Source organism: Pyxicephalus adspersus, chromosome 2 (genome assembly GCF_032062135.1).
Source record: "Pyxicephalus adspersus chromosome 2, UCB_Pads_2.0, whole genome shotgun sequence".
Taxonomy (NCBI): Eukaryota; Metazoa; Chordata; class Amphibia; order Anura; family Pyxicephalidae; genus Pyxicephalus; species Pyxicephalus adspersus.
The window spans coordinates 52,941,007-52,956,978 of NC_092859.1; the positions used below are offsets into that span (position 1 = coordinate 52,941,007).

Consider the following 15,972-nt stretch of genomic DNA (forward strand, 5'->3'; position numbering starts at 1 on the left):
ATGAACGATTAGTTGAGTATACAGAGTAAAGCAACTTGCATATGCTACTCTAAATTTTACACAAGTGATAGGAGCACAAATTTTAAGGCCCCTTTCTGCTTAAAATGCAATTTACTTTAAAAAAAAAATAGAAGATATCAAGAGACACCAAGCAGAGTTTACTTAAAGATTACATGAGATGTAATTTCTGACCTGGTTTGTATAATTACAAAAAAAAAAAGTTTCATGTCCTAATCCTTGGGGTTTAGTACCTTTTGAATCCCTGCCTAAGGATGAGTATGCATTTTAAGTGTTCAGCAAATTGCCACAATCTATAAGCAACTTGCTTGTGTCAGGTGTATGCCAAACTACTGAAACATAAGATCTGTCTTACAACCAGGAAAACAGCATTCTTTACATCTAGTGGCAGCTTACGCAATCTTCCAGTGGTAGGTCCGCATTAACATTCCCTGCAAATAGATGCAGATCTCTGTGTTCAAGGAATCACTCACACCTATACATTTTGGTAATGTTTCAGGTTTCCTGTAACTGAGCTGGTCTGCAAAAAACACATTTATCATGCAGTATTTCAGGTGTATCTTAAACCCTAATTACTGTGTGCAGGGTTTATTAGCATGGGCATACCATACAATCCTTTAATGTGATCCTCTCAAATTGTTGTAGGTCTGACTTTCCATACTTTTGTGACTAAACTCCAACTATCGTTCAACCTCTCTCCCCTATTACATGAAGATTACTTTCTGGCCACTGTCTTTCTGCCTAATAAATGGCAAGTCTTTCTGCCTAATAAAAATTACTATGCATTATTTGTTGCTTAGCTAGATTTCTAGCAGGATAAATTAAAAAAGAAAAAAAAATGTAGTAAAACCCTTTTAAATAGGTGTGGTAAAGCAATGGGGCTGCCATTCTGCTGATAATATTTAAAACCCACACCAAGTAACTTGGCTCACATTTAAACAATTCCAGGTTTAGCATGCAGGTGGCACTGCAAGGAAAATCTGAGATTGTGTTTAAGATCAAAAAGTGGGTGGGACAGAAGGGTGAAATTTTTAAGGAACATTGTCAAGGGGAGAAAAAAAAAGTCATGTTAGGATTTTTTTAAAGATGTTTGATGGCTTATTTTTAGGAAACAAAATGTACACACAGTATGATCTGATGACTAATTGTCATCAGTTTTTATGGACATTACCAATAGTCAGGTTAGCATTACTAGCACTGGTAAAACCTTGCCAAATGTAAAAATCTACTCTTCAAGCACATAAACTGCTTTCCCACACAAGAGCATTGCGGGTAGTTCCATGGCGTGCTTAAGATGGATGATTATAACAGTTATTCTAGTTCAAACATTCAACTATTAGACATCAAATACTTAAAGCATAATACATATTTGTGCTTATATACATTGTGAGAACCTCAGGAACCCTATTTTACAATTTTTTCATTACATCTCTAGTGTGTTTTGCATCCACTAAAGTTGCAAGGAAGTTAAGTAGTATTTAGAATATACATATTGATGGCATATAAATACCCTATTCACATGTGTATGCAAATGTTTTCTATACTTTAACTAATTCAAGATAAACAGAATTACTAGGAAACAGCCAGTTTTAATGCAACATTGCTGAAAATCAGCATGCTCAAGTTAGTAGTAATGGAACTTACTTGAACCTTGAATGTTTTTTTTTAACAAAATTACATAAAAATGGTCTAATGTAAATAACTTTGGCACAAATTAGGAACATAAATTAAACACTTCCACAGTCAAAAGTTTAAACACACTGGAATACTGCCATTATCATTCTCTTAAAAGTGCAGCTGCCACCTCATCAACATAATATGTAAATACAGCTAAAATTGTGCATGTGTTTTATAAAGAAATAGCACAAGATTACTGTATTAGTCAGGTTTTCTCTGTAAATCAAACAATGAATCAAACATTATGTGGAGCAAATCCTATTGTTTTTGAATTACCCTGTAAAAAAAGAAACAGGTTATTGCACCTATAGAGTGTTAATTTAGATGTACCACTGTTGCTCTGTGGAAAGACCAATATCTTTTGAAAAAGCGAGTGTAATGGATGGGCAGAAAAGGGTGGATGCTACATACCACGTATGCTCTTTATGTACTAATAGAAATTTCTGACTGATTACTAAAGTAACACTTCAACTTTCACTTGTACCAGGTGTATGTAAAATATATATATATATTATATATATACACACATACATACACACACACACACACAATCACATTACACATACATATAGATTTGTGCAGGGACCACAACTTGGAAGGTGCAATTATTTTAATGCTGACAGCGTGGATTATTTATGCCATCATAAGGAAGGCAACTAGAAATATATATTTCTGTAACAGGCTAGAGATATATATATTAAAAAAAAAAAATACATTTTTGGTTGATTCTTTCGGTTTAATGTTTCAGTGACAGATCTACTTAGTTATTTTATTTTTACAGCTTAACATTATATGTTCTTTGTAACAATCTTCCAGTGAGACAAACTAGTGGGTTTTGAGTATAATAAAATTATACACTTCAAATTTCTTACAATTAGGACAAAAACACTAACTAGGACTCTTAAAAATACATAGCTGCTACAAAAACAAATCTCTGTCAACGAATTAACACAATGGGTACAGGACTAAAAGTATTCCAAAAATAGCAATAATTGGCATACATTTTAATTATTTACCACATACATGCTAAACAGGAAAAATGCTGTGATTAAAAGTTTAGAAAAAGAAAAAAAAATGCAAACAGTACATTTTGGATATGTTTGGCACCCACACTACTGGAAAACATTCTTCATTAAAGTCACTAAGTGCAAAACAAATGAGGTTGCATCTTTCAGCAAATTTCAACTTCTTAAAATTAACTGTTTCAGCTCTGGTGTTTTCAATGCGGTTAAGATAACATTGTTTCACCAAGTTCTCTTTATTAGGATGCGGTGTATCCTATTAGCCAAAAGTACTTGGGATAATATTTAAAGGTTGGTTAAGGATTCACCTTTTATTTAGTGTGGCACCAATATTCCCGATGATTACTTGTACATAGGCTTCCAGCCATATCCACATATCCAGTACAGTAGTTTAGAATAGCTAATCCCTAGAAAGAAAGAAATTATAAAGTCAGGGATATAAAGACGAACTGAAGATTTACATGTTGCTTTACATATTTTAAATACTTAAGTTTTCATCCTCCCTGTGCTCCTGCATCTTGCAAACATAGCTCTCCAAACTAGACCCACTAATGACAGGAAGGTCTAAGAACAAACCACCTCTTGAATACAAGGATTAAGAATGCAAAACTTTCAAGTTTCCTTGAACGTCAACAGCACATTCACCACTACAAAAAAAACCCAAGCACACCGATGCATTGGTAATGCAAGACTTTCTAGTTTCCCCCCCAACAGCCGTTACCACTGCAGAAAGTACAGGCACACCTTTGGTCTTTAAACTTCAGGACATCCAGAAGCATCCCTAGTGGGCAACACAGGAAACAAATGGTATTAGACCCAAGAAAAAAAGAAAACTGAACTAGGATTTGTCTGTAGCGCAAAGATGTCTGAACTACTTTATGCCTGAGTCTGTCATCAGATTTAGGTTGAAAACTACAACCTGTAAAATGAAACAAGCAGGCCAAGTTGCAGCTTTGCAAATCTAAAAAAAAAACACTTTACTAGATCTTGCTTCTAGTGATTGTAGTCCTAGAGAGTCCATTGACAGGAAACTGGGTCTTTGCAGTAGAACTTAAGTCCCACTTTACAAAATACAGAAGGCGGCAGGTGGTTATTGCAGAAAAGGACAGGCAATGTCCCTTCTGCAATAATCTGCTTACCTGCCTGATCTCACCAGAGAAATGTCAAAAAAGCAGAACTGCACATTCCCTGCCATGTGAAAAGGTTGAATGAACACATTCATGCCTGCATGGGAGTTACAGTTGTGTTCTGAATAAAGTAGTCCGACTAAACTGAACTAAAATGAACAACATTTTGGTTCCAGACCAATAAAGTTGATGGTATGGAGTGTCAAGCACAATCACTGAATCTTAATCTATAGATCTTAGTTTTAAGGAAACTTGTGAGGTGACATGAAAAATCAAAAACAGTGGTTATACAACTAAATTAGTTCAGAGACCGTTTATGCCAGGGGTCAGCCAAGTTTTATGGCCACTAAGCCATTTATGGGGAGGGCGGGAGCACACTAGGCCGGACCCGCTCTAATGGCTCCGGCCACCACCAAGGAATGGCCCCTGAAGTCAAATTCCTCTACTCTGTATGCATTGCGGAGGAGAGGGATTTACCTTTAGGGAGCTTTCCCTATTTACCGCGCCGGCCGAAGTATAAATGCCAGCCATGGTATTCAGGGGAGCAACTGCAAAGGGTGGTGGGGGAGGGGGTTGTTCATCGGAGCTCCGGTAGTTCCCAATGCCCCTGGAGATAGCTGCGGGTTGCCGGCAAGGCCGCATCTGGCCTAAAGGCTGGAGTTTGCTGACCCCTGGTTTACGCAATAAAGGTGCGCGTTTGAAGGAAGATCGTATTTTGAGTTAGAATAAAATGTGCGGCACTTCCATGGCATTTTTGCATGTATGGAAATAAAATCATAAGGATTTTGAGCTTTGAAATGGCTGAAGATCATTTCTGGGAAACAGAAGAGAAGGAGGATGGATGCACCCCGAGATGGAATGCATATGTGGTTGGATATTCCAACACCTGTCTCAGGATATGGACTTTCTGGTTCAGATATTTAAACATCCCTGTTCCAGAGCTTTTGTGGCTTCAAGCCATCCACAGATGAATGTACATAACTAACAAAGCTATAAAGTTTGTTTAATCCACCCCTTGAAGAATTTGGATCAGAATAACACCCAGCAGCCTGGTCTGGAGTGCAAGTAATTGGCAAGGACAGGGAGTCAGATGACTCCTGGATTTAGGCATTTGAACCAGAGACTGGAGAGTATAAAGTTTATTCTTTGGAAATTAGACTTTGGCTTGACTCGTGTCCAGGATTAAATAAAGACTTCAAAAGACCAGTCTCTTGCAGCAAAGCCTTTGAAGACAAAGGATCCAAATGAACTGATTATACCTGGACAGTCAAAAGTACATTGTCCAGCAAAGTCAGCATAAATAGATTATCCAAGTATCCCATAACAGAGATGTAACAAGAGTTAGTATTGTGGCTAACAGAGCCACATGAACAAATTATATTCAAATTTTGAAAATAGGGTGCATGCTTATGGACTCTGGTAAGGTATGGTACAAATCACTATTCACCCAATTATAAAAAGAAACCTCTGGCAAAGGGGCAAAAATCCAGTAATGTCTGGATGCTGCAGCTGAACAAAGTCCCAGCAGCAATGTAGGAGAAGAGCATTTAATGAAAAGGAGGATAAAATAACATTTGGAGAATAAAGAGAAAGTTCTAGCAAATATGGGTCAGTCTAGCACAGGGGTCGGCAAACTCCGCCCTTTAGCCCAGATACGGCACAGTTGGTAGGTTGCTCCGGCCTAACACCCCCTGACCGATCCAGCAACCTGTAGCGGAACGGGAACAAACTACCAGAGCCACATCCAGCTCTTTAGACTCCGTGTGGTGGCTCCCTTCCTTATTTACCAAGGCCGGCGTTAACAGGGAACATTCCCTCTCCTCCATAAGCATTGCGGAGGAGAGGGATTTCCCATCGGGGGCGGAGCCATTAGGACGGGATTAGAGAGAGTGCGGCCTAGTGTGCTCCTGCTTACCCCTGAAATGGCCTAGTGGCCAAAATAGTTTGCTGACCTCTAACAAAAGAGGTTAAGAAAGGCAGACCATCACACTAGCACTAGCAAAATGTTTGGGAAAGTTACTACCAACTGCTCAACAGTACTGCTGCTACGAAGGCTGGTGATTTTTCTTTTTTTTTTAATTTATTTTTATTTTGCTCAAACAGTTACATAGTTGACTGTCCAAGGCTCAGCTATATCTTTACAATATAAACCACCAAGACAAATAATCCTATTACTTGCACAAAACATTCCACATCCAAATTATCCACACATACTCATTAGGATACAACTCCCCATTGACACATTTTTAAAAATTACATAGGTATACCGACAGATCTGGAGGGTGGGACTTTCTAATAACCAATTAGGTATAAAAAAGTAAACTGGATTAAGTACCATTTGCTTATATTCAAAACTCTAGACAATGAAAAGGGGAATGGTAAAATATAACCTTCTTAAATTGGGGAAAAAAATTACCTGGTAAGAACAGAAACCTGCATGATGCTATCTGGAGATGTATGTGTATGTCCGAGATGGGGAACGAGTTTCATTTGGAGCGTTCGATGGAACGTTTAAAAAATCCCAGATCAAAATAGTATCATCATGGGAGCTGCTAATTATTTGGAATTCATCAAACTGAAGGCGAAACACACGTCCTGAATGTTCCTGCAATAAAAATGAAAGACGTTGTCACGTGATTTAAACAGGTCTCAGGATAAAATTTCAATACATTGTCCAGCAATTTCCTTTTATTAAAAAAAAATGGATTAAAAGAAAAAAAAGCAAGCATGTTTGCCATTACCACATAGGTTCAAGATTGCTTCAAAATAAACAATTGCTTCAAAATAAAAAATTCAGTCCACAGGCAGAATAGGCTACGTATGTGGAGTGTCTAGATAAAAATAAATGTTTATCAAAAACAGTTATCAATATCAGCCCTAAATATACCCCTTTTTAGCCACTGGATGCAGTTACACATAATATTTACAGTTTCAGACTTTTTTTTTTAATGGGAGTGTATAGTGATATGGGGGTGATGGTCTGGTTGGTGCCGATATCGTAGATGTTACTACATATCAGACCACCATCACAAATCACAAGAAACAATACATTGATTGGTTAAAGAGCCCGGGTGGGGAGCTCGAATGAGTGCCGTGGGCAGAGAAGATGAAAAAAGTGGATGGCAAGGCATTTTGCCACACACACACACAAGAGTTTAGGTCTGCTTTAAGTATTTTCACCAAAATAATCCAAAAATTGCAATAGCACTGTACATCCTATACATAAAACAAAAACATATTTGGATACATACCACTAATGTACGCAAACATAGCGTACTTGCTGGAGCCCTCGGATCCAAGGCAGCCTGCAGATCCCAAACCTTTATTTTTCTGGAAAAAAAATTCTAAATTACATTTACTTAAAGAAAATAAACAGTTATCACCTGGCCAAACAAAAGTAAGTTTTGATAAGGTATTCAATGCTTAATGGCAAGAGTGAATACCATTGCACTCAAATGCATAGTGCAAGTAACCCAATAGGTGGGTGGTAGAAGTAAAAGTACATTAGAAAACTTGAAATGCAGCTATAACCCAATTGTTCAAGTATATACAACCTTACAACAAATATACAACCTTTCACTTTACATAAAAGGGTAGACAAACCTTTTAAAGTAAAAATTATGTTAGTGCAACACAATCGAAAAAACAAAGAAAAAAAACCCTTTAATCAAAAGGAGGAAAAAAAATGCCACTCTCACACATGGGCAGGGAAATGGCATGTTTTTTCGGCAGGTTTAGCCCCCAATCTACGTCACCGGATCTCACGTCTGCATTGGGTGTCATAGGAAGAAAAACTTGGAAGAGAAGATGGCAGTGCCTGGTGCGCTGGCCCGAAGACAAATACCGAGACAACACGGGACCCGAGGGAAGAAACCTCTTGATGGATTGACTGCTCTGCGGGATTGAAGGCAAGAGGGATTTTTTTTTTTTGTTTTGGGAAGTTTTGCATTTACTTCCTCTTTAATTCATATTACCACTTAGCATGCCTCAATTTTGTAACAAAGCAGCACCAACAGTAAAATCAAACAAGGAGTAGTTGGAGCAGCAACCCTTAGACACCTAACATATTAAGGCCCAATACTAAAATTTTATTTTGCTTCTCCGCAGAGGGTAATTAAAAGTCATTCACCTTAACATCGCTCAAGCGAACAAACCAACATGTCAAAAACATGAACCAGTGATACATGAAGGACTTTACACCCAAAGCTGCCATCAGTTGAGACACAAATGTATATTTAGTAATCACTTTCATAATGATTGAAGAGAAGATCAGGTGGCAGCCTTGCAATGCAGTGACAAACTGTTGCTTTATGGCAAACCACACAAATCACTTCCCTACCTAGCAGTATGGGATAGAGACCATAGGCTTATATGTTCTGCTCGAGACAGATGGTAATGAAATCAGTGCAACCTTTTAGGGTCTATCCAGCCAGTAGCTGCAAAGCAAGCTTGCCAATCCATTAAACCAAAAGATCATGACAACCTGGAAGTTGCCAGAAAGCCCCAAGTTTTAGGAAAATGAAAATGTAAATTATTTAGATCTGGATGCACTGATATCATGTACCACAGTATTTGATGCTTATGCTGGAAAATTACAGTAACTGGATACAAAAAATTGTCCAGTTCAAGTGTTCTGAACCTGGATGGTAGAATATACACATCAACCATTCTCCACTTGAGACACCAGTCTTGTGACACCTATATATATGTATCACTTTCCTACGTCCTAGAACTGTCAGCTGAGGAAGTCTACCTGGTTTTCACTTGTACATCACGAACAAGGCTGGTTCAAAGGCAAACCAAAACAGGATCAGATCTTCCACTTGCCACAGAAAGACTTGGTGGGTGAGACTCTGCCATATCAGACTGGCTGACCCTCCAAGAATCATGGTCCTATGATGCAGGGACAGTAAAACTATCCAAAGCAACAGATAAGACATAAAATTCCTCCAGCAGCCATGTCCCCTGAACGAACAGGGTTTCTGGTATTCTTTGCCAGCTCAATGGACTGGAGCGCTTTAGGAGGATCCAGCAAAACTGGGAAAACTTCCTAACCCCAGAGCCCAAGTCCTAGGCCACCAAACCATAGCCAACATTGTTCACAGCAACAAATTGGTTCGTTCAAAAAACTAGATTGCCTAATACAACAGAATTTGCTGTGTTTAGAAAGGTTTGGAATTAAACTGGAAAAAGAGGAATTCCCTTAAAGAGTACAACTAGGCCCAAAGATGTCATGCAGAAGAATCTACGTTTATCATCCTCAGAATGAGTTTGTTTTAGCATCGATTTCTAAATGTTAAGGGTCTATGTGAACTGGTGTAACATCAGGACAGACACATTGGTTGTCAGATTTCACACAATGTGTTCCCTCAACAAGAGATCATTTATTTATCTTGCAATTTAGTTATGAAGCAAAAGCACAGCAGGGAAAGTACTGGCATCAGTACCTTAGTAAATATCTAAAATGCAGACACGAAACAAAACAATAGTGTATGGGCTCCAAAGAATAGTATAAGAACTGTTGGAAAAGATGTGGGACTAAGGCTGAGAGGTGACGCCAATTTTTTTTTTTTAGAGAGAAAAAACAAAGCACAGAGCAAAACTTTAGGTAAAATGTTCAGCAGGAGTTAGATTGTCAGACATGGCTTGACAAACTAAGCTCACAGCCAGAATAAGGAGAAGCTGGGTCAGCCAATGAGAAGAGAGAACACAATCAGATGTGGGAAAGATCTATTTTCACAAATAATGCTCATTAAAAACTAACAAGCATTAGAAGGGGAGCAGACAATGCTTCAAAGTGCTTTAAAATCTCCACAAAAAGTTGGAAAATCAAGTAAAAAGGAGAGGCCTTACAGTGTTTTGAATTTTTAACCTGATTCAAAAAACAAAACTGGTTCTCTTCAAAGTTTCAAAGCTGTGCTTGTTAGCGGTTTTAGAGTGATTTGAATCCTATTGCATGTAAACACATAAAATAAAAGGAAGATAAAAGGAAATCACATTCTTCAGACATGATGTACCCCCAAAACAAGAAGGACTCCCCAAGTGCAAAGGACAACATGACTCCGGGCTGATACGGTCAGCCATGCTTGCAAGCATCTCCAAGACAGTTACAAAGCGAGCTTGGAGGCACCTGTGGAAGATCTGACTCTTTGGCAATAAAACCTGTCAGTTAGCAAATTTTTAACATTTAGTTCTGTTTTAAAGTGAAAGGCCTAGACCACTTTCAATAAGGAACTAAGCAATGAAAAACCCCTTATTCATGCAGAACTGAGGATTCATAACTGGAAAGGACCACCAAGATCACTCCCAGACAAAGGTGAAGGCCACAAAGAAAGCCACTTTATGCATCAAAGCAAAGGGGGAAATGCCCAATAAAGTCCTTTAAAGCAGTGAATTAAAATCCTATAGAAAAATACATATTATGACAGGGAGAGCTAAATGGGTGATCCCTCTTATCCAAAATCTAGGTCTTGGAGAGTAGGACATTGGCAATTTGCAAGAAGATAGCAAGATAAAGACCATGCCCTTGATGGTGCCGAGGGCCAAATGCAGCTGAAGAATTGCGAAAATATGCATTTAGAGTTGGGAGAATCTACGCGTCTTCCAATCTCACAAATATAGCAACAGAGCAGAAATGCAGCAGGTATGTCACTAAAAAAAGCAAAGTTTGTGGAAGTCCTACAACCCACTAATACGAGTAGGCCTCTGACCATATATGCAAACTAAGATATTTAAATCATATACCTAATATATACCATTTGCACAGTATATTTTGCTAGTGAAAAACCCCTACTGTGTTTTTCCTTTTGTTTTTTTTGCATGTAACACACAGCATACCCAGACACTCAGGTACAGATTCTGCCATCTGAGAAAATCCATTCACCATTTCTAGAGGTTATTTCAAGAGGTAAATGTCAGAGCTGGACAAAAACATGCCATTCTGCCCAAGTCAAGATGAGCTGGACATTACCAAACAACCTGAAGTTGTAGAATTCAAAGTCCTACAAAATCTGCTTACAGACAGGTTTCCATCCAATGGATACAATATCTGTCCTGAAAATATATTAAAGCCAAGAATGGAGTCCGAGCCGGAGAGCCAGAAATTGGCAATAAGAAGGCGCCACAGGAAAGGTAAATATGTGGACATAGTTAATGCAGGTATTTGTGAAGGGGTACGAGTTGAAGCCCTGGAACTTCTTTAGCAGGAAGTGGAACAGTGATATATAGGTCTACAATGCAAGACGCAGCAGAAACATTAAAGCAGAACTAAAATTGTGATAAGCAAGGTCTTTATTTCAGAAAGGAATAAGAGGGGTCTCTTTGGCTATAGAACACACCTGACTGATCAGCTTACAATGTCAGAACTAAAAATTATTTCTAGGTTAGTTCCACTTGAAGCTAGAAAACAAACAGGCAAGTGAAGGAGCCCTGAGACACTGCCTTTTGCACCCAAATATTTGAGGGGTCTAAAAATAAGCCTCTTGTGAGAAAGTATTTTGATCCACACAAGGACTCAAAAATAAAAATGCAGGAGGTACAAAAACAGTGATTGGCATTTAGGCCATCAGAGACCGCAGCAGGGTTTGTGATCTACCTGTCACAATCTATTGACAACCTCTGATTTAACAACGTTAACATAAAATTTAAGCATCTGAGGGGGGTAAGCTGGATTAGTTTTCAGTTCTCCTGTGAGCAGCAATATATAGCAATTTTTTTAAACATCTATACAACTCAAAAGGGTGGTAAATAAACGCATGATACAATTGAAAGATATCATACCCATCATATGCTCCACTGACTATTCTCTTGTTGTCAAATCGAATGCACCGCACAAGCTCTTCATGTCCTTCTAATACCCGTAAGCATGCTCCACATTCTATGTCCCATAATCTATTTATGTAAAAGAATGATTCAGTTATTTAGGTACTTGCATAGTAAGATTTTATCACAAAGAACTAAAAAAAAAAAAAGGAGGCGGCGTTTTTATTTTTTCACTTTTTTTTCTTGCACTTATTCTACCAGTTTACCTGATAGTATTGTCCGAAGATCCGCTTACAACTAAACGATCGCGATATTGCAGACAAGCAATGCCACGTTTGTGCCCATTTAGTGTACGAACAAATTCACAAGTACTTGTGCTCCACACCTGAAAGTATAATAAAAAAGAAGCTGTAAAGACATGACATCTCAAATGACATCACAAAAAATAAGTGAATTTTTATATGATGGATTCTAAATAAGTGAAAGGATTGAAACGTTCTCTTAATACAATATAATCCCACAGAACACTATGCAGTAAAAACACACTATATTACAGAACTAGTTTTAGGGTCTTGTTTCCCATGACCATGGGATAAGACATTATCGGAAAGATTTTTCTTTTTATGTCCTTGTACAAAAGCTTTACTCTTTTGCTTCAAGTAAATTATAAATTTATTTGCTGCAAAAAAACCCTGCTTTTTCTTTCTTGATATTGATACGCAACTTCGTCAGCCACTCTGCATGTCACCGAAAAAGAGGAATTAGAGAGTTGGTCCTCAACTTGGTGTCACAGATAGGCAAACCAACATGCTGATGAGGGGTTGTCCAAGGAATGCAAGTGAAATTTAAATAATATATATGACAAAGGTGGCTGGGTGGTAAAAGGCTAAACCAAGGGTCTGCAACCTTTACTATCAAGCCATTTTGCCCCCTCTTCCACTTAAGAAAAATAGTCTGGAGCCTGAAAACATAGACAGCTTATAAACTTAAAAGTTTTAAAATCTTTTTTTAATTTGACCTGTTACAACAACATAATACAACAAACAGAAGTTTGTTTGTGTAGGCCCTACTTTAAAATGAAATAAATTAAACACTTAACTATGCAGACCTTTGATTCCTGTAGACAACTTGACAAATCTTTAAATACATTCCAAAATCAATTTTTTAAATTAATGAGGATATATATTAAAATTCAGATATTAAGTAATTAAATTGGAGTACATATTCAAATACCTCTATACCTAAAAGACATTCATTCAAGACATGCGTCTTGATGTTTGTTTCCAGGTAAGCACCCAGGACTATCAGCGAGGGACTCGCTCAAGTCTCGTGCTGATTGCTCTGGCCCCCACCAGGGACGCCCTCCTTGCGAAGGAGAGGGAGTGTCAACCTTACCCTGCCGGCAGAAGTGTCAACGAAGGGAGCCACAACAAGGAGGCTGAAGAGCCGCGGGTTGCTGACCCCTGGGCACAAAAGGAGCGCCTTGAATCAGGGCAAAAAACACTGCTCTTTTGCCCTTGTTGATTCGGGGGGAGGATTGGTAAACTAACCTCTGGTGGCATTTTTTACAATTTTTCTCCAGCATGTTCTATTGCACACAATGGCTTTTTAAAGGCTTTCAGCAAATTAGCCAGAGAGCCCTAAGCATCCAAAAAGCTGACAAATTATAGCACAATATTAAGAAGCTACAAACAAACTCAATTAAAAAAAGTAGAAACTTGAGTGCCTTCATGAAAAGGTAAAAGGATAGTTAAACAGAGGGCATGTTACCAAAGGCAGTCATTGAGGCCTGATGCGAAGCACCTAGAATCTAGGGATACACTTACAGTAGTTTTAACTATTTCAGGGAATTGTGCTTACTCTAAGCGGTCCAACATTGTAGCTGGTCTGGTTCGCCTTCTGAACGCCTGTCATACAGAGAACAGAAGCCTAAAACAAGTCACCTGAGATATAGTAACAGCCAAGTTGAGAAAAGACATAAGTCCATCACGTTCAACCACAAGGGAAATAAACCTATCCCAGATAAAAACCCTATAGACAACCAGATTCTTTTAAATGCACATTTTATAAGCTCTGCATTGTCAGAAAAAAAACTATGTCCAGCAGTAAAAAAATTCTAGTTGTGGCTTTTATAACTGTACTAGAAAACTAGCTTTATTAAATTCATAAATTTCCACCCTTTGGGTTGTCAGGTAGTCAAAAAAAGCCCACTACTACAGCTGTGCCAGCCTTTGCAGCCCTTTTCTATCTGTGCAAGTAATTAATTCTCCATTTCTTCTTTAGCACTGGGGGGCCTATAGAAGACTCCAATAACTGTATTATGCATCTCCACCCATAGTGTCTCAACATCACCACATGCATCACCAACAATTTCCTTTTACACATGCAGTTTCAGATTACCTCTCACACGCAGACAGGCACAACAACCTTTGTTTTACTCTGTCATTACAAAAGTGTACATGAATATTGACACACCAGTCATGCAAAGAACAAAGCCAGGATACAGCAATACCAACTAAATCATAATGCTCTTTCAGTAGAGATTCTAACTTCCTTGTTTTGTTTGCCAGACTTCTAGCATTGGTGAACGGGCTCTTTGGCACACACTGCTGGCAAAGGCAGCAATGGTTTAAATTCTTTTGTTTTTCAGTTCAATTAGTACTGTCCCACAGTACCAAAACCTATGTTCCTCTCTGCTTTCGTGGATGACAAAGTGGGCTCCATGTTTCACAAATGGTTGGGTGTCCTTGTGCCCAATGTTTTTGAGTGGCAGTAGTTCGCTATGCCAATCTGATCTTTGGTCTCATCCTGACCTACCATGGCACTGCTACAGTCTGGTATGGGGTACTACCCAAAACTTGTGCGCATAATGTTTGTAAGCTCTTCGGGGCAGGGTCCTCTCCTCCTGTATCACTGTCTGTATTAGTCGGTCATTTGCAATCCCTATTTAATGTACAGAGCTGCGTAATATGTTGGCGCTATATAAATCCTGTTTATTAATAATAATAATAATAATGTTGCTACATACCTAAATGTGGCTAAACTTACTATAGTCACTCCCTGACCCTACCTCTTGCTCCTCCCTTCGACTTTCCCACCCTCACCTTGTTTTTGGTTCTCTGAAAGACGACCATCAGGGACCTTCCTGGGTGGTTATAATGATGAATTTCTTCTGATATATATAAAATATAGTAGTACAATGTAAAGCACCTAAATCTGTCTATACTTGTGTTGAGCTACTTTTTAAAAACGTATGTAATTTGTACTGATCTTTTACAAAACTCTTCAAAAAAAAAAAAAAAAAAAAACACTTGTAAAAACCAAACCAAAACATTTTGTATAAAACAAAATGGCTTGCATGCTTTTAATCCTCACAGGGCAAAAAAATAATTGAACAAAGGAACATGAGAAAAGTGACTGGCTTTGTTCTTCATAAAGGCTTGTTAATGCTGGTACTGCAGAACCCTACAGTTAAGCAGTCCCATAGTCATCCCCGCCTCCACTTTTGACTACAAGAACACAATAAACTTCAGATTCTCATCCACAGAAGCCTTAAAAAGGGAGTAATCCTTACCAGAATATCAGTACCCAGGTTAAATTCCTAATGTAAAAACCCAAATTTATATGCTGCAGTATACTTTTTATTAAAATAAGTGGTTGTACAAGTTCCCCGGTTCCAGGATTTTCCCTTTATTTTCACCCGGTAATGCCATAAAAAGAAAAAAACACTTCCCAATTCTTTAGTATTCAAATTTCTCCACTGTCCATAGAAGAAGCCCAGGTTGTCACAAGTGTATCTTTGCCCACATAAAGTACATGGAAGGGGCAATTAGGGGAACCAACTAAGGCTGCATGTAAATCAGATACAATCTTCTGAAGATCCTTAGAAATCCTGCTAAGTGCTGACCTTCAGATGTTTTTGTACCTAAAGTGCAATCCACCTGTAGACAGCAGTATTAGCCTGTATTCACAAGTTTTTAGTGCTTTGTCATTTGGATGTGTTTCACTGTTCCATCAAAATATATTAAAACATAATTTTAATGCCAACTCTGTCCCAGTTGGTGAGAATTTCAACAACTTTTATCACTCCCTGTCCTCCTGTCTTGCCCCATTTACTGTATGTGCCTCAAAGGAAAATGACTAAAAATTACAATTCATTTTTTGGCCACACTCTAAAACCTAAAGACCACACACACCCACACCTCTTGTGATCTTTTTCTACTTTGTCTTCTGTCTTCTTCAAAGTTGATAACCTGCCCCATCAGTTCGAACCAGTCTACCTATTCTCCCCTGACCTCAAGTAATTCTCACTGAAATAGCTGCTCGTATCCTCTCCCCTCCTCCTTCATGCAAATTTCTATAAACCC

General features: G+C 38.3%; 1 protein-coding gene across 3 annotated transcripts in view; it reads right to left on the bottom strand.

The window, feature by feature from the left end:
* Window positions 1-1,116: 1,116 nt before the first annotated feature.
* Window positions 1,117-15,972, bottom strand: part of FBXW11 (F-box and WD repeat domain containing 11) — a 43,712-nt gene continuing 28,856 nt past the window's right edge. For all 3 annotated transcript variants that reach the window (XM_072400794.1, XM_072400792.1, XM_072400791.1), the window contains 5 exons: window positions 11,872-11,990; window positions 11,624-11,734; window positions 7,096-7,174; window positions 6,261-6,449; window positions 1,117-3,124 (listed from right to left, as the gene is read on the bottom strand). In XM_072400794.1, the coding sequence (XP_072256895.1) occupies window positions 6,288-6,449; window positions 7,096-7,174; window positions 11,624-11,734; window positions 11,872-11,990 (471 nt within the window). In that variant the 3' untranslated portion in view covers window positions 1,117-3,124; window positions 6,261-6,287. The remainder of the gene's footprint in view (window positions 3,125-6,260; window positions 6,450-7,095; window positions 7,175-11,623; window positions 11,735-11,871; window positions 11,991-15,972) is intronic.